General features: G+C 40.8%; 1 protein-coding gene and 1 long non-coding RNA gene across 3 annotated transcripts in view; both read left to right on the plus strand.

The window, feature by feature from the left end:
• Positions 1–2,647, plus strand: part of LOC122332957 — a 4,719-nt gene extending 2,072 nt beyond the window's left edge. The window contains exons 2-3 of the long non-coding RNA XR_006248562.1: positions 1,336–1,411; positions 1,754–2,647. This is a non-coding gene — a long non-coding RNA (uncharacterized LOC122332957). The remainder of the gene's footprint in view (positions 1–1,335; positions 1,412–1,753) is intronic.
• LOC122332956 (limbic system associated membrane protein) overlaps positions 1–27,500 on the plus strand; it is a 154,581-nt gene that overhangs the window by 62,486 nt on the left and 64,595 nt on the right. The window contains exon 2 of one of the 2 annotated variants that reach the window (XM_043230431.1): positions 21,294–21,372. In XM_043230431.1, the coding sequence (XP_043086366.1) occupies positions 21,294–21,372 (79 nt within the window). Of the gene's footprint in view, positions 1–21,080; positions 21,373–27,500 lie in introns of those variants that run through there. The other variant, XM_043230430.1, reaches the window with a different exon arrangement.

The raw sequence follows: 27,500 nt of genomic DNA on the forward strand, positions 1-27,500 counted from the left end.
TGTGTGTGTGTGTGTGTGTGTGTGTGTGTGTGTGTGTGTGTGTGTGTGTGTCTCAAGGGCTCTGGGGTCGGTTCGGTGTGGTCATGTTCATCTGACTGACTCACTGACGTCTGTCTCCAGTCAAGCTCTTCTCTGTGAGTCTTTGGTTAATGAGCAGCCCAGAGCACAGGTGCATTGTGGGTAATGCGAGTAGGGGTTCTGGACTGAGTAATTGATGTGACACTCAAGCCAAAGGTCCTGCAGTTTGATTCATTATGAAACGATCTGCTCGACACACACACACACACACTCATATAGTGTACTGTGTGTGTGTGTGTGTGTGTGTGAGATCTGTTTGTCAGTGCTGTCCTCTAGTGGAGCTCGTCTGATTTACAGTTTACTTTCACTGAGAATCTACTGATTTATCAGCCTTTTTTTGGTAGATCATCCTCATTCCCCCCACGTTGTTTATTCAGAGATGAATTCCAATATAATTTATTGTAGCACAGAATTTCATAAATATCTGTGACTGGTTCTGATCAGGTTGAAGAAACTTTAATTTTCTGCTTTTTAGCTCCAGAGAGAAGGAAACATGTTTGCTGATGGAATAAAGACAAGTGATTAGAAATGACACACTTTTATTTAACTTTGTTCAGAGCAGAAACTCTATTTTTAAAGCTTGTGTCGGTGGCAGGTTATGATCAAATATAAAGACAGTTAATGATGTTCTTTATAGAAAGAGAATTTCCTGAAATTTGACATTTCTCATTGGTTAATACCATTAGTTAATGCATCGGGGAACATCAGCTATCAATGAGCAATATAATATTATTAATGCTTTTACAATTGTTCATGCTAGTTCATAGTGCAATTATTTAAAAATAATTTTAAGAGTAAGTATAAAAGAATACAGGAAGTTATAAATCAATCGGGCCAAGACAAATGTACGATTTTTCTGTATTTATTTACTTTTGAGATGGAAAATCGAGCAAAAATAATGAAGACTGATGCTGAATGGGCAGTCAAGTGTTTGGAGAACAAAAATAATGACATTTAATATGATTGATTTTACTCTGAAACAATGCAAATAGATTTTGAAACAGTTTCTGGGAACTTAATAAAGAGAGTTCGATTTTGTTTATCATTCTTGAGCCACTTCTCACCTGAAGATACAGTTCATCTGAAAAAAACTATTGTTCTCTTATCATCTGCTCTCCAGCATGTAGTTCCAAACCTTCTGTGACGTGATCATGCCTGTATCTCCTGGGTCGTTATTTAGAAGTATTTATTGTTATAATAACTGTGTGTGTGTGTGTGTGTGTGTGTGTGTGTGTGTTCGGCCGGTTATCTGTGAAGTCGAGGTTGACCGTATCCAGGATGTGCTTGTGTGCTGTCTCCGTGGTAACAGCTGCATCACTGATGCTGGACAGATGTGAGTTAAAGCTTTGCGCCACAGAAATGGCTTCTAATCGAATCATATGAATCACTGCGATGAGCCGTGACCTCTGACCTCTTACACACACAGAGATACACTTCATCATTTGTTCCCGCTACTCTTATTGCTGCCTGATTTAATGTTTATCATAAATATGTGATGTACTGGACTGTATTCTTCAACATCTGTGCCCTTAAAAAAACACAATGACAGGGGTCACAAGGTCACGGTCATCTGGAATGTTTGTTGTCTTTTGTTTTATCCACACTCACGTTTTATTATGTGTAACTGAACTTATGCTGGTTGTGTTTTGGTGATGGATGTGCGGATCGAACCCAGAACATTCACTCAAGCATCCTAAAACAGACGCAGTTCTTCCTCATCTTTCATAATAACAGTGCTGTAATGAGGGCGGTGTCCAGCAGGGGTCCCTGTTTCACATCATTCAGGTGTGAGGCGCTGAGAGAGAGAGTTTTAGCCTGAATACGGTGCTCCCGACAGATGTCAGTGATGAGACACACAGCAGAAGCGGACGGGGATCAGCCAATCAGAGCGGGTCTGGTGAAGGCCGTGTGTGAGCTTACAGGAGCGTCACAGCATCATTACCGGACAGATGCTGCATCAGCAGGAGGCTTCACGTGTTTATCTGAAAGTCAGTCGCAGCAGGACTCGGGAAGAGTTTCTCAGCCTCCGCTCGTCGTCTCAAGGTCTCAACCATTAAAGACTTCAGCAAGATCTTCTCACCATGCGTTTGTGTTCTTTTGTTTCGTAACCAGCATCTAAAGATTAATTCCATCTGTGAGGGAAACTGCTGACAGATGGACAGATTATGTGGATTAATGCAATTAGAGGTGAAATTAATTAGTAATGAGCAAACACTATATTACTAAACAACAGTGCTGCAGAAAATGTAGTATTTATGCTGGATCTGAAGGGTAGTGTGTGTGTGTGTGCTGTTTTCATCTCAAATAATGAAATTATCTATAGAAATAATTTTAGTACGGTATTTTTTTCAAGCAAATAATGTATTTTTCTCAGTATTCTAATGTGTACATTGACCTCTTTATGAATTTTTATACTGAATTCACCAAAAGAGTATTTAGTTTCTCATCATACTGTCAGAGTCACACAGTTAGCATGATTTCTGTGTGATGAGAAACCTTCTGTTTCCAGGATGACGAATGACCTTCAAACTGTGACCACTCATAGTTTTAAAGTGCTTCCTGAGGTTTTGCTCTCTGTAAGTTTCCCACAATCCCCTGCAGCAGTGTTAGTGGTTTAACGCTCTCTGTCCTGAGCGTCTGGTTTGATTAGCGCTGGATAGCATTAGCACGCGGGTGTTTGTGTGATTGCTGTATGCTAACACATTCACAGATCCGTGTGAAAAGCCATTAGATGTGCTGCAGATGGAGCTGCTTTATTGGTTGCTAGGGTCTCGCGGGTGGTTGCCAGGGTGTTGCTAGGCAGTCACTAGGCTGGGATGTCTGATCACTCTAAACTCTGTTTCCAGTATGAAACATTTCCTCTTTAAAGTTTCTGCATGATACTTCCACTGTTTGTGATGTAATTGCTGGTAATATCCTACAAGGACAGAATAAATCCTTTGTGTTTTTCACTGCTGTGTTAATTTCATCAGCTTTTCATCATCAGAGTCGAGAACGAGAGTAATTCATCAGTATTTAACCTAAAGAAACATCAGCTCGGAGAACGATGTTCGTCTGTATGCAGACAGAATAATCGATAGTAATCAATAGCACTTTATTCAGAAACACGAGAACCTGAGGCTGCTGTTGCCATAGTAACTGCTTCACACATCTGACGTGGAAACATGTTTGATATTCATCCAAACGGACCGCATTCCATCTGCACTCGAGCCGATTAGCACTAACTAACCCAACAGAGTGACTGTCTGCATGTTAACCAGGTCAGAGTTTCTTGTTCTGCAGTGTGTTTCCGTGCTGTATGAGGAGACCAGCTGCCCGACACACACACACACACACACACACACACACTCACTCTCTGTGTCTCTCTGTCTCTCTCTCTCTCTCTCTCTGTCTCTCTCTCTCTCTCTCTCTCTCTCTCTCTCTGTCTTTCTGTCTCTCAAGTCAAGTGGCGTTCTGACCTGCTCATTTCAACTACATATAGCTGTGCAGGGCGTACTGCTTGAGTCACTGCCACTCCAGGACCTGATGAAGGAATGGAGTCACAGCTTTTCTCTGGAGAATAGAAAAAACTTGGCTGTATATTGAGCCAAGACAGTGTCTCTGTCCTCATAAAGTGCAAAGTGTGAGTCACTAGTGCAAACCGCAAGGGACACCAGCAGATCACATCACACACTGTTTCTGAACACTCGTTCAAAGACTTGTGCTTAGTGCAAGAACACAAAATACAAACAACAATAAATATGAGGTGCAAGAATTCTCTCTCTCTCTGTATCTCTCTCTCTCTGTCTCTCTCTCTCTCTGTCTCTCTCTCTCTCTCTCTCTCTCTGGAGCGAGGGGGCGTTCTGACCTCGCTCGACCCCGTGCAGAAGGAAACAGGGCCAACTGCTTCCTGTCAGCTGCCACTCAAAGGCCTGATGAAGGAATGTGGGGGAACAGCTCGTTTCTCTGGAGAAAGAACAATCTTGGCTGTATCTGCAGCCAATCAGCGCATGTCCTCTGTTGCTGCGGGAGAGTCATTGATTGTCTGAAAGCTTTTTCCCATTTCAGCAGATCACATCACACACTGTTTCTGAACACTTTTATATTCATCGTGTTGTGCAGACAAAGTTTTAACACTTGTGTACATCTAAACTTTCAGAACGGTTCAAGATATTAGTTTCATCCACAGAACCCTGTAAACATGATTGATTCTTCATACAATGAATCATTTCCAGTCCGATGTCTTGTGTTTTGATGTGACTTGATGATATGTTGTGAGGTGTTATGAGCTTGACTGTGGCTTTCAAGTCATCCATTTTTCTTATATAGTGCTTTTAAAAATACAAAGCACTGAACAGTATCAAATAGCAGAATAGAGTGTCAGTAATGTACAATGACAAGAATACATTTTCAGGTAAAGACATTTCGGCATTGAATTCACGATAATTGATGGAAATTAAGTGTGTCTAACTGAGCCAGCCAGAGGAACCAAAACTCCATCTGTGGCAGAATAGAGAAAAACCTTGGGAGAAACCAGGCTCATGTGATGTGATGTGATGTGATTATGTATTGCGGTGGGATGATGTGTTACGACGTGATGATATGATGTGTTGTTGTGACCATTTCTTCCTCCTGTTTTGCTGGATCCATTTGGATCTTTTTTGTCACGGTGACTGAAATAAACCTGGAGGTTACATACAGACTTGCGTGAGGGTTCTGGACTCATTTATCATCCGGAGCTTTAGCTTCAAAACTTTCACACACAAGAAAGAAACACTGGAGGTCCAATCACACAATCTACAATCCATCATATGAAGACAAGCGTTCATCTCATGACTCAAGGTTAGAGCAAACAATGAAAACATGTTTTCCAGAGAGAGCGCAAACTAACAAACACACACTCAGAGCTCCTTGTGTTAGAGTTTAATGGTGCAGAATAGTAGAGCTGCCTGCAGAACTCAAGACTTTTATAAAAGCATTTGCTTGCATCAACTGATTTTATTTTTTATTTATTAGCTTTTTTGCCTGTTAATGCTTCTTTTTTGCTGTCGAGCAGAAAACGCAGATGTTTCATCCAAATGATTAATTCTACGTCTGTTTGTTTGGCCCTGTTGTAAATCTACATGGTTTGGGTTTAAACTGTGTGTTCGTGTGCACAAAGGTTGGAAAAGTTGAGTTTCTTAGTTTCAATCTCCTCAAAAAATAGTTTGACATGTTTGCTGTCATCCACGACGGCGGCTGTAGACCACAGTAACTGGAGGCCACTTGAGCTTTTTGGAGCAAGCTTTATCTTAACATACTTTCAGGATTATTTAAAGTCATTTCTCAGTCAGCATTCTCTAGTAGCATAGGCTGGTGAGTCTAAATCCAATATTAGTGTAATCTATTAATTAAACAATTAATTTCAGGCACAAACTAAGCAAAGCTCCAGCATTTCAGCGATGACTTATCTGTACGACAGTCGTGATAGATTTAGTGTAAATGTACAGGGTTATGTTTGTCCGACGATTATTCCAAACAAGTATTGGTTCTGTTCTTCTTCATTTTTCTGATAAAACTCACACTCTTCAACAATTAGCTCTAGATGATGTCATCTCCTGGAGCGTAACGTCTCTTTATGGAAGTGGCTTTTGATAAAGAATATTACAGGATAGAAAGTGATAGTAAGGACGAAGAAAATGCGCATTTATCTTTCAGTTAGAAAAGCACCTGTAATGTTTGTGAATAATTCATTGCATTTATTCTCTCTCTCTCTCTCTCGGCTGCTTTTTCTTCATTGGTGGCTCTCCACCGCTGCTCTGATATTTAATATATTGAAAGTGGTTTTCTCTCCTCAGTCAGAGTCAATATGAAACTGTCACCTTCCATCAGTTTGACGTGAATCTATTTCACTTTGTCTTTAAAACTGGACTTTCACAGAAAATCATTTCATTTGGCATCTGGCCGGTGACGGCGACGAAGGGCCGCACGGTTCAATCGCATTTATAGCGCGTCTGATTATTAAAGCACAATTAATCTTCACTGCGGCTCTCAGACAAATAGAAGCACAAAGTCTTTGATGTTTTGCAGCGAAACTCTCGGTGAAGATGAAAGCCACTCTGAAGCCTCCAGCGTTTTCAAGAGTATATGATGTGATACGGCACGCTGAACCTTATTTTTCATATTCATGTGCCTGATTCTCAGAGGAAATGAAGAAGTAAGGAAACGTTTTGATTTGAAGAAAGAAACTAAGAATGGACAGATCCTCTAGCAGTTTAAAAGAAAGACAGAAAAATACTGCATGTACACATATATATAACACACAGCATATGTATAGTGTTATGTTTATTTAAAGCATGAAATGTGATGTAACTGAACGCATGTTACATCTCTGTCTGAGGACGCGTGAGTCTTCTGTGCTTGTAGTTCAGATCGATATGCATCGGTTCGGTCTGAATGAGGAGGAAGAGATCTGACACACGCCGAGGCCGAATCAGATGACGGATGGGCAGCGAGACCCTCGGGCACGTGTCTGATTCTTCACTGTGTTCAACTTCAAAGCGTTTCAATTAAGACACTCCAGAAGGAAGCGTCTGGGGGAAATGGTTCGATAAAAGTTCAAAGGTGTAAACACCCTTAGACTGTCCTGTCATATTAAATATGAAGAGATGTTCCTCCAGACCGGTCTGCTGCAGTACATTGTGATCCTAGGATCAGAGACAGGAGCATCTGGACATCACCTGATTCATTCAGTCCTGTCTGAACAGCATTTCACTGATTCATTCACACCCATCTGTACCATAGACTGTAAAAATAATGGACGACGCCTCTCTGCTTCCTTCCACTATAGCAAACTGAAGCCAAAACATCTTAGTATGGCTGCTGCCATCTTGAGTAAATAACGGACTCGTCTGTACAGCGATTCATTGATTCAGCGATTCGTTGATTCATTCACACCCATCTGTAAAGCGGTTAATTCACACTGATGATCAATTTCACAGTAGACCAGAATAAAACTCATCCTCATTCTGAATCATTACTCCTATGATTGTTTTTAAATGTAATGTCTCATGAAATCTGGAAGCGTCTCCTCATCTCATGTTTGTGTGTTTATTAGACTTTACTCTGGTTTGTGACACTGTTAAATCGCTGGTAATGAGACTGTGCAACCCTTCAGAAAACCTCATTTATTTCACTTTTATTATGTCAGGCGGCGTCAATGTTTTAATAGAGTGGCTCTGGCTGTATTAACTAGAGGAAATGATTTGACCGACGTCATGAATTGGTCTCATTCATACTCGTGTCCGGCCCGCTCGAGAAACTGATCAGCAGAATCAGGATGAATGTGTGCTTAGATGAGCTTTTCCTTTCACTCCAGACTGAAGAACTTCACAGAGATTAGAACGTGCTCGTTAATGACGGACGCTTGTCCTCAAATTACGCCGCATTCGTCGCAAGATTCAGACTCCATCTATCTCCATCATGAACACAGATCAGATGTGGTGAGATCTAACCTGATCTGATCTGATCTGTAGCTCATTGTGATCACATCTAATTCACAGCAGAATCAAAAACAAAATGTTTCATAGAAGAATTTGATTACACTTTAATTTAATTTGTCTCTGTTACACAGGTTACTGGTACTTACTATTATATTAAGTATGCAAGTAACCCTAAACACGTAGTAAGCACATGCAGTTAATTAAATGCTTAAAGGTATAATTACACTGTAACAGGGACATCTTCAAATTTCCCTTCAGTGTCTGTGCACCTGCTCGCTTTCACGGCAGGATAGGTCTACTTTCTTTCTTGTTTTTGCCTTTATTATGATGTTAAGATGTCTGTGATTTGCGGAGGGTTTAACGCTCGGGTCGAGTCGGTGAAGAGCGACAGCTGTTTTGTAAAAGTGTGATGGATAACGGCTCGCCTCGTCACATCTGTGATCCTCTGATCAGTTAATAACCAATCAACAGCTTCATCAGATCAGAGGTGTTTCTCTGAACACCATCGTGACGCCAAGGGCAGATCCATGACATTTATTAATTTGTTTTCCTGGCTGACATATCACATCTAAACCTGACCTTTAGCGCTCTAAACGCTCCTGTAAACGCACCGTGGCTCTTACGAAGCGCCGGAGACCATCTCAGCTCAAAGCTGCAGTTTTTCTCCTCTGTTTTTCTCTTTGATCTCTTCGCTGATAGAAAAGACTCTGTGTCTTTCTGAAGCCGTGAAACACAAACGGTGGTGACTGTCGTGCCGCTGAAGGTGGAAACGTCGCGCTTGGAGTCGGCTCGCCGTACAGTAAGCACAGAAAGCCGTCTGCCGCTGAAGTAATGGAGTGTCACGAGCTTCTGCTCCAGCGAGATCTGCTCCGGACGCTCCTCTGTCCTGCAGTGCTTCTCTCTCATATTAAAGCTGAGCGTCTGACAGAATGTTCAAAGTGTTGCTGATCAAAGGCGGCAGCGTTCCCCGTTCTGCAGCTTTCAGGAGCTTCATATGATGCTCTCACAGATGCTCTGGTGTTTCTGCAGCACTGCATGTGAATGAGCTTCTGTGTTCGGCTCTGATCCTGAAGCCATAAACTCCTGCAGATCCGGTGAAGACTCCTCCAGGCTTCAGCAGAACGATGAGAAGCTCACGTTTACTGCAGACGTTGTGAATGAAATGGTTTGGTGTGGACATGACGAGAACAGCATTTGAGGTGAATGATAACTCTCCTGTAGAGCTGATTTTCAGATGGAATTAATTGTGTTTCATAACTGATGAATTTTTCAAAAGCTTTGAAAGACTTTGAAACAGTCTGTCTTGAACCGACCCGTCCGGATGAAGGGTCAGAAACGAGACCGTCAGCATCTGTTCATCTTCAGACGTGAAATACGTTTTCTTAACTTCTCAGACTCTCGCTAACTACTAGCTAGTGTTTGCTAGAGATGGTGAGTCGTCCTCAAAGAGGTCAAGAGGTCAAAGCTGTCTTACACAGTCTTCATCAGGGACTGATTCATAAATAACGATCCGTCACTGATGCCGCTTTGTTTATATTCTCCAATTAATAAACACGTGTGTCAAATGATTTTCTTCATGATGGATTTTGACTATTAAACTTTATCAAGTGTGAAGCAGAGAAATGAAAGTATTCATCATTGTACAAACACACACCGTTAAAGAATGAGTCAAGAAACATTTCTTAAAGAGGAAAGTTTCGGACAGGAAACAGTTTAATAAACGACTAAATCTGGTTCGTGTGAGATAGTATTAATAAACTAGTGCTGTGATTGAACCTCAGATCAGCTCTGTTTCTGTCCTCGTTTGTCTGCTTCAGGTCAAATGTTCAGCTCAGATCTGATCGGACGGGAAAGAAAAGTGTTTTTCTGCAGGGTTCCTCTAATTGTCGACATGAAAAGACCTTCTGAAGAAATGCCTGCAGAAGAAGAGAAATGAAAAGAAAAGAAAAGGAAAGGAAAGGAAAGAAAAGAGGGCTCAGTGTTTCTTTCAGCAGCTCCTTCTTTAATCACACGTCTCTTCTGTGTAGCAGCTTATGAATTATACATATTCACTTATTCACTTTTTGTGTTATATTCCAACATTACAAATACTGGGAATTGAAATGAGTAATTTTTTAATGAGAAATGAGGACATTTTGTAAAATTGACAGTCTTTGTGTTTAAAAAAGCTGGATGTCAGGTGATCGTTGAGGAAGAGTCATGTGATCAGGTGTATGCTGGGAAATTGTGTGTGTGTGTGTGTGTGTGTGTGTGTTTTTGTGACACATGAGGACACACATTTGTATAATGACACAGGTATTACAAGGAGAAGGTGACTTATGAGGACATAACCTCATGTCCCCAATTTTGAAAACGCTTATAAATCATAATTAATACAAATTTCAAACCATATATATTTTTGAAAATCTAAAAATGTGAGAAGTTTCCTGTAAGGTGTAGAACAATAACACATACAGTCTGTACAGAATAAAAACATTACACCTAGGAAGAGTCCTCATAAACCACAAATACCTGTGTGTGTGTGTGTGTGTGTCTGACACTCAGTGAACTGCATCTGAAGTCACTGCACACTGTGATTGTAATTAGAGTTATCCTCGTGTACAGATGTAGTTAATTGCTGTAGACACTCATCTCATGTGGAGTGATCTCAGAGACCGGATCCGAGCTAAAGTTTGGCAGGTGATGGAGCCTAAGATCTCTCATACGTCAAAACAAACTCAGAGTATACCAGAGGTGGCACCATGACGGACATTTACAAATGTATTGTTCTATTTCTGAGATGTGAGAAATATTATCAGGACGTGCTGTTAGAACATCTAATGTCATCAAAGATGGAAGTAGACCGTGTGTGTTTTTCCATCACAATGGAGACTCTCATTAATTCTCCATTGTCATTATGTATTATATTTCTGAATGTGTTTTCTGCATGAAACCGGTGGTCGTTGCTGCTCTCATTAAAGATGATTTTAGTCATCATGAGGACATTATGTTACCCGGTGCAGGTAAAAGCTCAGCTACAAACAGACTCAAACGCCGTCTCATTGACTCTTGTGCTGGGATCTGCTGTCGGTTTGATCCGTCGGAGATCACAGCAGACTACAGGAGGATTTCTGGCTCCCTGTAGTGAGAAGAAGTTCACAAACGCTGAAGAAAGGTTTCCACGTGAGTCCAAGCTGCAGGAATGACTGAGACGCTGCTCTGGCTTCTTGTCTCTGTGTTTCAGCAGACGTGTCTTTTATTCTGTGATTGGATATGACTTCAAGTTCAAGCATAATTTACAAAAATCTCCATTGTGCAGGATGATAGGCTAACCTTCAGGAAAACAGTATTTATGTAAATATATGTACAACAAACATTCACAGAATCAGCAAAACGGTTATCATTTCAAAAAATAAGAGCATCAAAAGTTCTTCCACCTATTTTACCATTATTTATATGATGATTTTAAGGAAACAGAGTGTGTCAGAGTATCTTTACAGTATCAAATAGAAAGTAGTGTGTCGATGATGTAAAAGGATAATAGTAAACACTCATTTTCAGTTTATTATGGGGCAGTTTATTATTGAATTCAGTGATTGTACAGCTCAGTTCAATTTAGTATCCATGCAATAAAGTTGACAATAATTGCTGGAAATTACGTGTCTCCCAACTAAGCAATCCAGAGGCGGCAGAATCATTTTTATGACTATGAGACAAACAGAAGTGTGTTTCATCGTTTCTGCTCCTCCAGTATCACTCGCTAATCTAAAGCCAACATATAGATGTAATGTATCTGAAATGTATCTCTCAGATGAATTCAGCTAATAATCCTGCTGTTTTCTTCTCGTAATAGTGAGTCAGTGTCCATCTGTCATTGTTAGTTTGCCTTTCAGAATCTCATTAAGAGTGTCTAATTTTAATGATTGTTCTAAATATGTTACATGCTATATTTTCTTGTAATTGTAGCTAACTGTGTTTATGCAGTGTTTGAGTTTCTGACGATTCAGATGACTGCTGTCCTGTGTGTATGTGGTTATGAGAGAGTCCGAGTCTCCGGTGATCGAGTCCAGAGCTTTCTGATGTTTGATCGATGATCCAGACCTCCCCGCTGGGTTCTCTTCATTAGTAATTCACTAAAAAACAACAACTTCACTGATTTTCAGATGAGTAACTTCTGAAGGAACATAAAACATGAGGCTTGTGAACAAAAAGTACTTTTTCTAAGACCTAATTAAAAGAGATTTTATTATTCACTAGCTCTTAATGAAATCATTAGAGTTTTCTTTGATTCACAGAAGATGAAGAAGCAGAAAATAGAAAAGATATTATAGATAATATTACACACACACACACACACACACATATCTATCTCTATATCTATATCTATATATATAAACGGTTCGTTCTATCCCTGGATGCTGATTGGTCAAGCTTCACCCAACAGTTCTGTGTATCACTGAGTAATGCCCTTAGCAACGATATTAGAAACATAGACAATCAATAATACAACATAAAACTTTTCTGTGTATTATATATTTTGGCAAAATTAAATGTCTGTTATTTAATGAAATATATGAGTGACTAATAAGCGCTTCTCATGGGGAGATATGTTGTGTGTGTGGCGTGATGAGGGGAAATGACCGTATCTACTAGTTTTCTGATTATATGTCCATCGGTTTACACTAATGATGCTCACGCTGCACCGCCAATCAGTCTGTTTTGAAATAAAAAGATGGAAAATAGACGTTTCGCATGCTGAGAGATAAGCAGATGTGTGTGTGACAGAAAATATCATGGTGTTAAAAAATAAATAATGCAGAGGATGATAAGCTATTCTGTTTTTATTGAAGCTCAATTAGATGAGAGACGTATTCAGAGCATTCTCTTGTTAAACTGGGTAACTTTACACTCAACAATTTTCTAAAAGCGAGAAACCACAAACATCAGGACATTGCTCTGCAATGTGACAAAGAGCACACCACACACAGTCCGTCTGTGAACACGGGAAATCTCGGAAAATCTCACGAGACTTGGGAACAAATATGTTTAAACAAATCGACGAGCTGATCCTGAATCTCCGCTCCGAGTTTGTTGTTATGCTTCTGTCAGCTCACTTTCTGGTTGGATATCGTTGTGTTTCACGTGATCCTCTACAGATCGTGTGCGTGTCCTCCCATGTTCTTCTGAGCAGATACAGTGCCTCTTAACACACATCACTTCACAGGACTCTGTCGTTCCCAAGATGAACTGATGCTGTATTGACCGCAAAAGGAGACCCTACACCATACTAATGAATTATTGTGATTGTTTCAGTTTCATTGTACATATATGAGATCAGGATACAAAGCAGGTTTTTTTCTCTTCTGTCGAACAGTTGTTGTGTCGTGGGTTGGCTCTCAGTCCTTCACAGCGTCTGTTTCTGATGTAATGAGGTATAGATCTCCTGATGTTCTCCTCTCAGTTATCAAGTCTCACGTCCAGAGACACTTCTTGAGAAACCGAGACATGTCTGATTCTTGTCTTTGTCTTTGAGAGCAAAGTTTGTCCTTGGGGGTTTGAGAAAGACCAGCTCTTGATGATCGTCAGGATAAACGTCTGTTTGTTTGCCATTGGTGCTGTGTTTAATAGGCGCTCCTGCTTAATAGATGACAGATGACGTGATGTATGAATGCTGAGCACAGCTCTGTTTAATGAGCGACAGCTTCGTTAGGAACCCTGATGAGACTCAGAAGAGCTGGACGTCTGTAGACTCCTGTTCATGGCCTTATTGAGCATCTTCTGTTCTGCTCTAGAGTGTCTCTGCTCTTAATGTCTGAAGGTCATAGACAACAGCTTTAATATTGTAAGCATTTCAGTTTTTGTTCAGAGTTTCATTTCGAGTGAGCAGAAACCCAGAGAAGCTGGTTATAGATCTAAATCATGTTATCATTAGTGTGAAACGCATGAGCGTCTGTTTTCATTATGAGACGCAGGCTTCAGTTCTGAATGTGAATGGGCAAAATAATGCTGTTTACAGTGCCGTTATACGTAAGCATTAAACATTACTCCCGTTAATGTGTCGTATCTCCACCTGAAACAGCACGGTTGAATAGAAGACATTTAGGACGTTTGATTTTCAGGAGCTGATGTGATGTGAAGGGTTTCTACATGAAGCTGATGGGTCAGTAAGACAGACTGATGACTGGCAAAAAGAAACGTCGTTTGACTTTCAGATACTTTCACACACACACACACACACACACACACACACACACACACACACACACACACACACACACACACACACACACACACTCGAGGGCTGCTCATATGCGTGTCTCAATTCTCTTTCATCATTGGGTTCAGAGACGCTGGAGCGATTGTTACGTTTGATCAAAGTTCAGTCAGACGCCATAAGACTCGTCTGTTTTCCTACAGCCACCGTCTGCGTTCCTTTACTGGGGACAAACAGACAGACAGACAGACAGACAGACAGAGAGAGAGAGACGGAGAGGAAGACAGACAGAGAGAAACAACAGACAGACAGACAGAGAGAGAGAGAGACGGAGAGGAAGACAGACAGAGAGAAACAACAGACAGAGAGGAAGAAAGTCAGACAGACCGAGAGAGCCAGATGGAGAGAGCGAGTTCTTTGGCGTGTTTCAGCGGGATCTCTTGTCATAGTTTGCTTCAGTAAACACTGAATATCTGCAGGTCAGAAATAAAGTGCAGGACAGTCACTTACAAGCAGCCAACTACATCCACAGTGTTCTTAATGATGCTGCCGGATTTTGGCAGTTTTAAATGTCTTCACAGTTGGTTTAACACATTCTAGAAATCACACTGCCAAACTAGTGTGTGTGTATGTGTGTGTGTGCGTGTGTGTGTGAGAGAGAGTGTATGTGAAATATGTGCTCGTGACATTCCCAGTGGTGATCTGATTTACACAATTAAACACTTCTGAGTCCAGTAACATGGATAGAAACGTCCCACTGGACTGAAAATACACACTACACTGATGGAGTGTGTGACCATATGGGTTCATCATCAGATCTGATGATATAAAGAGACAGTGACGAGTTTATTAGAGAGAGTGTGTGTGTGTGTGTGTGTGTGTGTGTGTGTGTGTGTGTGTGTGTGTGTGTGTGTGTGTGTGTGTGTGTGTGTGTGTGTGTGAGCTGAGTGTGTGTGTGTGTGTTTGAGTGTGTGTGTGTGTGTGTGTGTGTTTGAGTGTGTGTGTGTGAGAGTGAGAGAGAGTGTGTGTGAGAGAGAGAGAGAGTGTGTGTGTGTGAGAGAGAGAGAGGGAAAGAGTCTCACTGATGTGTTCAGAGTTTCTCACATGTCTCCTCACAGAGTCGTTCTTTGATTCTCGGTGCTGACAGTGTCTCTAACGAGAATCCAGAACATTTAATATTCTGTTTTAAAACTAATTCTGCTCATAAGTCAGTCCTATTGGACTCCCATCACATTTCTGACATCTGTGATATTATATAAATGAGCCTCAAGAATTAATCAGACCAGTGATAGAAAAGAATATGAGCCAAGAACACTGATTCTGTGTGTGTGTGTGTGTGTGTGTGTGTGTGTGTGTGTGTGTGTGTGTGTGTGTGTGTGTGCTATTAGTTCTGTTTCAGTCAGCCATTGCTAAAATGTCATGTTTATTTGTTCAGTACAGGTGCTTTACATTCTCAAACAGTTAAGTGGGTTTGTCTCAATCATGAATACTTCACTTATTTCATTACTGGATGAATCAGCGTTTTTAAACAAATCTCGATTCAATCACAAATATATTTTTTAACAGCCACTAATGCAATCGACAAAAACATTATTTGAAGCTTCAGGAAACGTTCAAAAGATCTATTTTGATCGCTACCATAGACATTAGTGTTTATATCTACGCTTGATAACACAGTATTTCTGTGATAAAATGAATGAATACATAAACCATGCTCTTAATAAGGTCAAACTCCTCTTTCGTTGCTGTTGCTTGATTTAACTCTTGCGTCCACAAAGGCGTCAGCAGGTTTTTGTGTAGTTTAGTTCTGCACCGCCGTACATCTCTTAATCTGTCGTTTGCAGTTCTGAGAATACAGTGCTGTTTATGTCCTCCTGAGATCAGGATACTAAGCATGAATCGTGTGATCGAGCCGTCGTCAGTGTGTTTGAGCTGCTGTTGTTCAGGTAACTTTCCAGTAGTCATCTAGTAGATGCACTTTCTCTTTCTGTGTCTAACAGTATTTTAAGATGTTGGGTTTAAGTACTAATCTACAGTTTATTCTGTTATTAGTACCAGCATAAAAGTGACTGTCTTGTTCCTGCTGATGTGTTCATATTCAGGACAATATGTATCTGAGTATCCTGCTCACACTCTCTCACACACACACACACACACACACACACACACACACGGTGGCTGCAGCAGTGGCCGTATGATGAATTGTAGGTCAGGTAAAGTCTCCAGTGACCTTCAAGCTCTCTTTGTTCTATTTAGAGAAGTGTGTGTGTGTGTGTGTGTGTGTGTGGACGAGAGATTTGTTGTAATCTCTTCTGTGGTCTACAGTAACGCAGCTGGTCTGCAGCAGGGCAGATGTCAAACTTTAAATTCCATTACAGAAACACAAACTGACAGCCGCAAGATTTCAAGCACTGATATTTGACTGTGAGTGTTTACACACACTTTCTACAGTCTCCTTCAGCTCAGATGCAAAGGTCTGATTACCATCACACAGCCGGAGTGTAACAGAGTGTGTGTGTGTGTGTGTGTGTGTGTCTGCTTGTCCTCTGGGTTTGTTTTCTTGAAGCAAACAGTTTAGATTGAAAATAAATAAGTAACCCATGAGCAAATAAACCTCACTAAACGAGTCTTTCTTTATCAGCACTGGAGAACGAGTGATGGCATCTTTAGAGCCCTAATATTTCATTATCGATACTGAAATCAAAACGCCGGTCTAAATAAGTGCGACGAGCCGCTTGTAATTCTCTCAGTGCTTCTCCCGTCCGTACGAGTGTTTGTGTGTCTGTCCCATAATGCATCTGTCAGAGCCGCGGTGACCTTCGAGTGTTTCTCTCCGCCGCTCGTGTTCGCTGTTGTTTGACACGTTTGCTTGTAATCAAATGAAGTCGTGCTGGTCAGATATTGAATTAGAGCGGCGGACGGATCTGAATACAGCAGCGCTGACCTCTCACAGTAAATACAGTATTTTAGTGTCTGTGTGTCTGGACCGGAGCTTCTGCTGCAGAATCACTGATAACACTGAACATGCTGCTTTATCTCTCACTTCTGCACACATTTGCACATTTATTGAACGTATCTCTGCTGACCAAACCCTAATTCTTAAGTGGGTCTTAACAGCTTTCAGATAATCAGGTTAAGCAGGTTATTCTGGCACGTAGATCAACTTTACCAGTAAGAACTGCTGATTTTTTTTTTTTTTTTTTTAATCACTAGGATATATTTCTCAATACTTGAGACTTTTTTTTCCAATCTATGAATCAAAACACCTCATACAAACCAATTCACACTAGCAGAGGTTTTTCACAAACACGATCCCTCGGAAACAGTGAGCTGAAAGCAGCTAGAATCAGTGTTTTCTTCTTTATAAAGCGGGAACATTCAGATCAACGGCACTAGCCATAACCCTAATCAAATTAAAAGAGTTTTAAGACTATTGTTTAGATGTGTAATATCTTCAGATCAGATGTGTGTTTTATTGAGCTGTGTGTCATACAGGTGTTGATCAGGAGTTCAGCTCTGCTTGTGTCTGAGTGAGAAAAGAGTTCATGTCAAATCTATTTTGTGTCATAAATGATCCACCATATATATAAACAGAACCTGTTGTTCTCACTGTCTGAAGAGTTATAATAAAGCCGAGCGAGTCTGTATGTTTCTCTCAGAGGGATTTAGATTCATGCTCATCTTCTGCAGCAGCTGATTAGAAGATGTTCATCTGAAAAGTTTAGTTTGACTTGAATTTAGTCGGCTGTAAGGTGTGCTGAACAAACACTGATCCGAGTGTACAGTAGTGTATGTGAACTTACTGTACTGTACGTGTGGTTATGAATGAGAGGCTGTGATATTCTCCAGCTGAACTCATCTTAATCACAGACAGGAGCTGCTGTGCGTTCGATGAACATGATGAATCTTCGGTGTCTGCTCCAGCACTTTCAGTAACGCGCCGCCGTGCGATCTCTTTCTAAATTCGTTTAAATGTTTTACCGTAGCTCACGCTGCCGTCTGATGCCTGAGCCCCGAGACTCAGGCCAAAGATAAATCACAGCTGGTTCCTGAGCCAGAAAACTTTCAGTTTGTCCTGATTCTTCCTCGCACTGGAATCAGAGAAACTTAAGATGGCCATTAAAGGAACGAGCGCGGCTGTGATGTATGTTACAGGAATGACGTCACCATCGTTAGCCGGATGCTAAATGACTTCCAGACGTCCCTTCGCTTGCTCCTCTGGTGAATATCGTGACACTTTTACACAGTTTAAACGTGTAACTGGCGTGCCGTCGTCCAGAATAACGAATGGGTTGTTCAGTCTAACAATCCCAGCCCTGGCATTAGCATATATCTGTCATTAGCATACATTAGACCGAGTCTCTTTTAATGCAGACTCTGGCAGTAAACCACACAAAATGCTGAAGTTATTACTGCAGTTCTTGCACCTTGAGGCGAGAGCAGTGCATGCAGAAGGAAGCGGTTCAGCGGGGAGTGTTTTAGGAATAATTATGCACGGCTTGAATTATTCAGTTCTAGGAAAGACCTGGAATATGAACTCCACGCGGTCTCATTTTCTTGCCACAAAGATTTTGTTGAACTGGATTTTCATGAGTCTCTAAAGTAATGGAACTGAGTGCATATTTAGATGCATGTAATAAAGTTAGCAAGACAGCGCTGAATCTTTGAGGAGCTTTTCACACACACACACACACACACACACACACACACTCACTCACGCAGAGCTGCAGACTGTCTCTAATCTGAACACACACATTGTTTGTGTGCACGCTCAGACATGACAGCAGTGTAAAAACACTGTCCAGAAGGATTTGAGATAGTCTGTCAGAGCAATGGAGGGTGAAATGGAGCGTCACACACACATTTTTTATTTGTCCACCTGGATGTTCTCCACCAAATACACATTCCCGTTTTGTTTTTCTTTCCTTACCACTAGCAGGGATATGTGAGTTGGTCTGGTGTAGATATGTACAATGTGTGTATATCTGTGTTCAGGAGGAATCCCAGCGATAGCGTCCTCTGCATGCGTTGGATTAGCACTCGATTATATAAATGAATTATGCAAATCAGGTACCAGTACAAAGACGCCTGGAAAGTTAGTGCAGAATGCAGTGTGCATGGACCATTTCCCTAAACTTACAGGCTGAGAAATCATCACAGGACTGTAGATGTTGTTTGGATTTGAGGTTTTATGATTTTATGGTTTTATGAGAAAATGTTGGATTGACTGCTCCAAAACCAAATTGTTAAAGAGTCATTATCTGACCAGATATAAATATTTTGGCATTGGTGTTGTTTTCAAGAACGTACAGTCTCTCTTTCACACACACACACACACACACACACACACACACGGGTGTCACCGAGAGGCAGGTAGGAGTGTGTCTGAGTGGCTGTTTATTTGTGTCTCGTTTAAACACACACACACACACACACACGTATGCAGTGCTGGTCTCATTATTTGTGAAGCTGTGCACTTGTGTTAAACTGTGTGTGTGAGGCAGCAGCTCTGCTCTAATTGGCCTCACAAACACACACCGAGCTGCTGGTCATATTGAATGTCAATCATGCGGCACTGCGCTAACACATTCAGCACATCCTACAGCGCTCGAGAGCTCTTCACACTCACACACACACACATTATCCACCATTTACCTTTGACCTGTTTGCTACTGAATACAGCCTGCAGTGTGATGCTATTCATTCTCAAATCTGCACTGTGTGTATATGTGTGTGTGTGTGTGTGTGTGTGTGTGTGTGTGTGTGTGTTTTTCCTGGCAAACATCGGGGGACAAAATGTCCACACAAAGATATCCTAAATTCTTCACCACTGAGGATTTTTTCCCTGTAATTTATAGGGTTGTTGTAGAGTTGTTGTAGTCCAAATGTTAATTACTATTATTATACTGTTATATTATTAAACACAATTTACATTTATACCATTTTTTAAAGCAATTACGTATTTTTTTTACATATCTGTCTGCTTTTCTGTAGGACTAATTCTCAAATGTCAATTAAAAAAACAGAAAAAAGAAAAAAATCCTGTGTGTATATATATATATATATATATATATATATATATATATATATATATATATATATATATGTGGTATTATAATGCTAAAATAAAAATATAATTACAACAAAACACATCTTCAACACTATATAATAACATAAGCAAACGATCATTGCCTTATTGAACATTTACGCAATTATGATATCCATAATTTAATTTGAAATTAGATTAATTCTACAGTTCTGTGTGTGTGTGTGTGTGTGTGTGTGTGTGTGTGTGTGTGTGTGTGTGTGTGAGCTCAGAGAAAAAGTGCCTTATCTTTATGGTTTGTACAGAAATTGGCAGATTGACAGATAGGTTTCTATTAAAGGAAATTATAATGATAATAATATTAATAATAATGAAGTTGATAATAAAGTGTGCCTGTAATGGTAGCCCAGGATAAAAGCACACTTCCATAACACTCTATTCCATACATACTCTATACTCTACAGTGCTCTATTTTTGCACACTAATTTTGTAATTAATATACTGAAAATGATTCCTTAGTCAGTACTTTTTAAAATAAAGTTAAGATCATCGAAGTGACTCAGTTGTACTATTCTTGAACACTGAATATGAAATAAAATGCACTTTTAACATACTCTCTGTATTAAAAAAATGAAGTAACTGCTTGAAGAACACCTGAACCCATCTTTTATACACCAGTAGACTCAAGGTGTGACTAAATACATATGATATCTTAAAAGCACGTTTTAGTTTTTATGTTCATGGTTTATCAAAATAGCACACTTGATCTTAAATTGTTAGTATTTAAGTACAGAAAATGTGGGTGAAATAGCACATTAAAGTGTACTTTTCAAACTTGAAAGCTAAATGATTAAAAGCAATACGTATTCATAGATATAAAATATTATTTCCATTTTATTGAATTGAGTACGTGGAGTATGTTTAAAATGATTCACATCTGTTTTTAGATTCAGTGGAGCGGGGTTTTAATGGAGGGCGTGTTTTATGAGAAATACATTCTCCTTTACTCAAGTTAATGTAGGAGAATCTGAGGGGGAAAGGATGAATAAAGTGAAACCCGTTCAGCTTTGTTTCATGTTGTGGGTTATTCTGTTATCGTTATGAAACAGCAGAAGCCTGTGAGGCGATGCGTCTGCTTTCAGGTGCGTTTAACCGCGCGCTTCGCGCTCTTTTGTGAGAGCCACAGAAAGGCGGCAAGCGCGAGCACAGACCGGGCTGTTGTCGTGACAACCGATAACGGGACTCTCGTGAAGGGGGCAGCAGAGCGCTAGTGTAGCGAGTGAGAGTGAGCGTGTGCGTGTGTGTGTGTGTGTGTGTGTGTGTGTGTTTGGAGTCGGTGCACGGCAGCAGCGCGCCAACGGTTCATCTCTCCGCTGCTTCCCGCGGATCTCTCGCGCTCTTCATCTGTTCACTGTGTTTCTCTGTGGATTTTCTCTGGAGATGTTTGTGTGGAGACGCACCTCGTTCCGTCAGCTGCAGGCGTGTTTTTTCCGACTGCTATGTTTTATTCCCACAGGATTCCCGGTGATCAGCGTGGACAGCCAGAGATCCACCGACAACATCACCATCAGGCAGGGAGACACGGCCGTGATCCGGTAAGACGACAACTTTCCTTCCTCAACTAACTCCCGTTATCATCGAACTCTTCATCCTCAGCATCCTCCTCCTCCTCAGCACCGCATCACCGCGTCCGTTACCCGTTCATCGGTCACACCGGGCTCATCCGATCACAGGAACGATCAGATTGTGTTTCTCTAAGCAGATTAATCACAGCCGTCCGATTCAACTAACTCAGATTCCGCGTCTTATTTGCATGAAACTGTTTCCTACCGACGAACGATCAGATCTCAGCCGATCGGAAGAGTTTAAGTTAATATGCTGAAGTTCGCGGGGTTTTCTCCTGGTGATTGTACAGTAAGTGTGTGTTATTTCTGTCGCGCTGCTTCTGATGCAGGGTTTGTAGCTTCATTTTTATTCTGTTGCTCCTTCAGAAGTTCAGCAGAAGCTTGGGGTTGGAGAGATTTCTGGACAGATGTTGTGTGTTTGATTCTCAGGGTTTCTCGGTAACTTCATCTTCACCTTTAGTTTGTCCTTTGATCAGATGATTAACATTAGACATTCCCACCTTGCACTTTTCTAAATCATCCTTACCGCAGAAACCTGTTCATATTCATCAGTAGAGCACACACACACACACACACACACACACACACACACACACACACACACACTCTGATGCTGATTGGCTGTGAAGTGCAGCGGTATCTTTGTTTAATATCATAAATGTTTTGAGAATACCGGCTCAAACCGGCACTAGCTCGACTTTAACGCTTGAAGTGGTTTCAGTGTGAATGCAGGCACACACACTATTTTTCTTCTCTCATTCATAAATCAGTGTGTGTGTCATGGCTAGAAGCGCAGCGGGGCTTGGGTTGTGTTTAGAGGCTCTTAAGTGTGTCGATGTGCTCGTCGAGATCGCTCGCGCTGGGCAGAGCCCTGAACCGTTTATAAGACCGTTGGAGTCATATTTTCTTTCAGCTGGTGTAGGTTTTGAGGATCAAGTCTCGTCTAACATCTGCTCATGTTTAGTCTTCTGCCAAATAGCATCTGCACCAAAATACTGTTGGGATCATTAGTTTTACCATCAACTAGAAAAGATCAGGATTGCTTCGACCTAATCAGTGTATAAAATGTTTTTAATTTCTCGTAACTGCAGTTATACACTAGCGAACAATAAATATACTCAAGTGCTTTTGAAAAACATTTATTTAATACTCAGTATACTACAGATACATAGACATATTTATGTATGTAATGAAAAATACCTTGCAATGCTTTTGGTGTACTGAAAGTCTGCTAAACTAGAACAAATTTTGTGCTTAATGCACTTTAATTGTAGTGCTGAAGTACAACTGAAGATATCCTGAAGTGTGTCTCCAGCCGCTGGTATATTGCAGTGTTGTTTGCTGTATATTAATGGAGCAGAAGATGCTGTTTTCATGACGCCTTCAATTAGATCGATTGGTTAAGATGGAGCTCCCTGTGGTCTTAAGGGCTTTTGTCACTGTTTAACCCATGAGCGCTCAAGCACAACCAGACAGAGAAATAGTATAAATTAATTCAATCATCTGTTGAATAAAAGATGCAATAAAGGGCTGGAAAAATGAAAAAAGGGAATAACTCTGTATCGCTGAAGTGTTGTTATCCTAGCTTAGCATGTAGACATTACTGGTCGTATAAAGCAGAGATTTGTCCCGTCATCGTTTACTCACCTCTAATGCAGTACTGTTTTCTTTCTTCTGTGAAATATTTTTCTGCGCTATGAAAGAGTATTGTTTACAGATGCGGATGAGAAAGCTCTCAGCTAAATGTTACTGTGGAGTTTGGAGCGTGTGTTTATCTGGAGGCTGAACATGGAGTGTTTGAGCATGTCTGCATCAGAAACGTATGTTTATTTTGCGTGATAAAGCGCGTGAAGAGCCGTTTATCTCCTTCTCCCATGGCCTTCTGGGGTTTATCGTTACGCGTAACGCTACAGTCCACCACGGCCTCATTAGGAGCTCACTGTCCGAGCAATTAGCGTAGCGTTGCCTGTCTTTACAAACGAAGGAGCGAGCCCAAACAGGATGTGATTATCAGCAGCACTTCCTGTGAAGAGCTCGGTCCTTCAGGGCCACCAGGATTAATTAGCAAAGCTGTTTATCACGTTCCACCGACAATAGGACATACAGCGCTTTTTGTTTATGCCATTCTGCAAGTGTATTTGACAGATATCATGTTTACTGCTTATTAAATGATAGCAGCTATCTGGGGCATTGGCGTCTAATTTGCGACCCGTAATGCTGGGCCTGTGATTTGCTGCTCTTTATATCTGAGGTGTGAAGTTCCCCTCCAGTGTTCAGGGCCATTTTCCCACAATGCTGTAATTTTAATTGGTTTTTAACACTCCTGGCAGCAGTGCTGGCTGCAGGCTGCGTCTCCGAACGAGAAGAGTCATTGTTGGTTTATTAAAACATCCTCTTCAGTGAAAGCAATACTCCGAGTCAATTATCACTTCTGTGACAATAACAGCACACGTGTGTGTTATTTTAGAAAGAGACTGTGGAGAGCTCGGTTCTGCCCCCTGACTCGGCCGTTTTCACCGGTTTAGCCGTTAGCCCGCTCGCTAGCATCACCTCGTTTCTCTGAGACTGGCATGTAGTTCATGCGCATTACCCTCGGAGATAATCTCTGCGGTTTAGGGCTGCAGTAACTAATAAGTAAAATCAATTATAAACAATAATGATAATCTCCGACAACCGATTTGTGCAGACAAACCAGACTCAAAGTTTACCCAAAAGGCAGGGCATGTTTATAGTCGATAGCAGAAGTGAAATCTGTCCAGATATGAGCTTGTGATCAGTTAATCGTTGCAATAATCATCGTCTCTCTAATAATCTCTAATGCAATCTAAGCAAAAAGTATCTTGCCCAAAGCACAGAATAATTACAGAACGTTCATTTTCAGTCTTACGGTCATCTTTGACAAGTCCACCTCTAAAACAAGAGGTTGATCCTGACGGCGTCTTCACGTCACGTCTTTTAAATCCAAAAACACTGTTTTCTCTGAGTAACCTGCACATGTCTGGGACTCAAATCCTGCTGCGCCACTCACATAGTTTTCCATTTAATTACATCATATTTGTCCCAAATTATTGTCAGTGTATCACGGGAACCAGACCCACACACACACACACACACACACACACACACACACAGGTTCTTTACACAGTCTGACACAGCTGTGTTTAAAATGTAAGTGTAAATGAAGTGCTGGTCATCCAGTCGGAGAACTGGCCCCAACTGAGTCTGGTTTCTCAGGGGTTTTTCTCCATTCTGTATGGATGGGGTTTTGGTCTTAGTTGGGGCACTTCATTTCTAGCAGTTATCTTCGATTGATTAGAGAGACCGTCTCTGCGTTCAATAAAATGTAAGTGATAATCTCGTCACTATACATCACTATCTCTCTGTTCTCCTATTTGATTCAGTGCTTTGACATATCTGTATTGTGAAAAGTGCTATATAAATAAAAGCGATCGATTGATGAATTTATTCAATGTACATAACGACTTTATCTTCAGCTGGAAAATTGTGAATTGTTGTCTTTCTATGGCTTTAATATATCTCATGCTCGGGAAATAATCAACTGAAATAGATCACTTTCTCATTTCATCGTTTTTTTCAATCAGCAAACTATAAACTCAATGAAACCACTTGCTCTGTTTTTTACTATTGCTTGCCTCTATAATTTCATGACTAGAACACCAATCAGAGCTGTAACTGATAAGCTAACTGGAGTAACTAGTGGTCAGATGGTCGTGTGTGTGGCGTGTTATTGATTATAATAATTAATAACGAGGTCAGATGAGGGCAGCTGATGGTGTGTGTTATTGGTGCTCTATTAGACCGCTCCCGGGTCAGGCGTGTGTCACGGATGCGGGGCAGAAAGCCGTTCCATCTAATCCCAATCCACTTAATGTTTGACTACACACATTTCCCCCGGTCTCGCTGAAAGCCAGCGCTCGCAGTCTGCCAGGTCCTGTATCATCTTCTGTTCCTGCGAGTGAAACTGTGAGGCTCTCAGACTCGTGACGCTGCTCTGATCTGACGTGACGATCCACTGTTTCTGCAGTAAATGGACTTTCTGAGTACGGTGAATTCAATACTGTGTAAAAACTGCTTCGCTCTGGAAGTCTGATCAATAACGAGTCAAGAAGGCAATGTTAGAAATCACAAGTTACTGCTGGGTCATTAATCACTCTCTAGATCACATCAGCGTTTTAGCTAATCAAGCTTTGTGTTTATACTCTTTTTATTAACGACACACATCTGACACAGATATTGACATCTAAATATATATATATTATAGTCTTGATATTGTAGAGTGCTTTTAAAACAGATGCATAATCTGTATTTTAAAACATGATTATATCCGATTCCCGTTTCATCTCCAGGTCTCCGCAGGAAGAGACTTCTTTCATCAGTAAAATATAATCTCAGTCTAATCTGAATTGGCTGAAATAAAGCCCTTTTACTTCAATGCTTTGTTTTACCTCAGAGTTCTACATATAATGACTGTATTATATTAAACACCAGCCTGATAACCTACAGCTAGGTTTAGATAAATAAATAATATAAATAGTTGTACACATTTGCTCTAGCACAGCGATCAACAGTGAAATCCTTCTAATTCATAAACATATGATATAAACAGACAGCACAAAAATGGGACGTGTTCAACAGATCTGTGCATTAAGACATAACGAGGTCATGTGACTATCAGAAAGCTCTTCACAGACTATTTTAAGCAGGACTCATCAGTGTGGAAGAGTTTGAGCTCAACAGAGTCAGAGGAAGCTGCTAACTCTGCTGGGTGTTTTTGCTCTTTGTTTCTTCAGAAGAAAAGCATCAGGGCCGAGATGTGGGTTAAAATCAATGCACTGTTACTCTACACAGCAGCAGCTCTTCACACACACACACACACACACACACACACACATATAAACACAGACAGCCGTCCCTATACAGTTACTGCTATCATATAGATACATTTATATGTAGGTTTAAAATTCTACAAAAGACACATTGAATGTCCAACAGCAACTATTTTAAGTGTTTATTTTACTCAGAATTTTAGCGCTCTATCTGTTTGCATGCAGAAAAGCTTGTTGCTCTCACGTAAGCCTTCTCCACTCCTGACAGCAAAATGGATATGTTTGCATGACTTTCTAACATTTACAGACGAAAATATAGCCTTGACGTGTCAATGCACCGAGTAAAACACAGCGTCTGAAACGCTTTAAACAGCACGGATATATTTGCTGGTTGCTGTGCATCGACATTAAGGTCTTGCTAAGAATAAGCGTGCACAAATTAATTAGATTGTGACTTTAATTTATTTAGTCCTGATTGATTTCTTATTTCAAGTCAGAGTTTGGATTTTAATCTCAGTTTTAAAGTACAAACACACAAAAACACACACATTCACACACACACACACACTCATACACACACACACTCATACACACACACACACAAACACACACACACACACACACACACCGTATTTTATGAGGACTCTCCATAGGTGTAATGTTTTATACTCTACAGGCTGTATGTGTTCTACACCTAAACCTACCTTTTACAGGAAACTAATGCCAATTTTTTGCAATGTTTTATAAGTTTGTTTCCTCATGGGGACCTAAAAATGTCCCACAAGGTCAACATTTACTGGCATTCCTATCCTTGTGAAGACATTTGGTCCCATGACATGATGAATACCAGGTGTGCGCACACACACACACACACACACACACACACACCAGTGAGTGACGCTGTAATGCAGCACATCTGATACTCTCTCTCTTTCTGCAGCATCGAGGTTTTCTGTTGCGCTCTCAGCAGAAGATGATCTGTGTTTGAGTTTCACAGACGTTCATGATGAACAAACACCACTGAGCGGGTGGTTTTATCTGAATTCACAATAATTACCCGAGTAGTTCATCACTATACATCACTGTCATTGAAATGTAATCATGTGATGTCTCAGATGACTCTGAGTTACTGAAATGTTTTGATGGCCAGCGCTGATACTAAAGATCTGTTTTTCTATGCCTACCAATGAATCACGTTTCCAGGTTTCTCAGGAGCAGAAGTCATCATAGTCGGGTAATGTCTATAGCAGA

The sequence above is a fragment of the Puntigrus tetrazona genome, unplaced genomic scaffold, assembly GCF_018831695.1.
Source record: "Puntigrus tetrazona isolate hp1 unplaced genomic scaffold, ASM1883169v1 S000000150, whole genome shotgun sequence".
Lineage (NCBI taxonomy): Eukaryota > Metazoa > Chordata > Actinopteri > Cypriniformes > Cyprinidae > Puntigrus > Puntigrus tetrazona.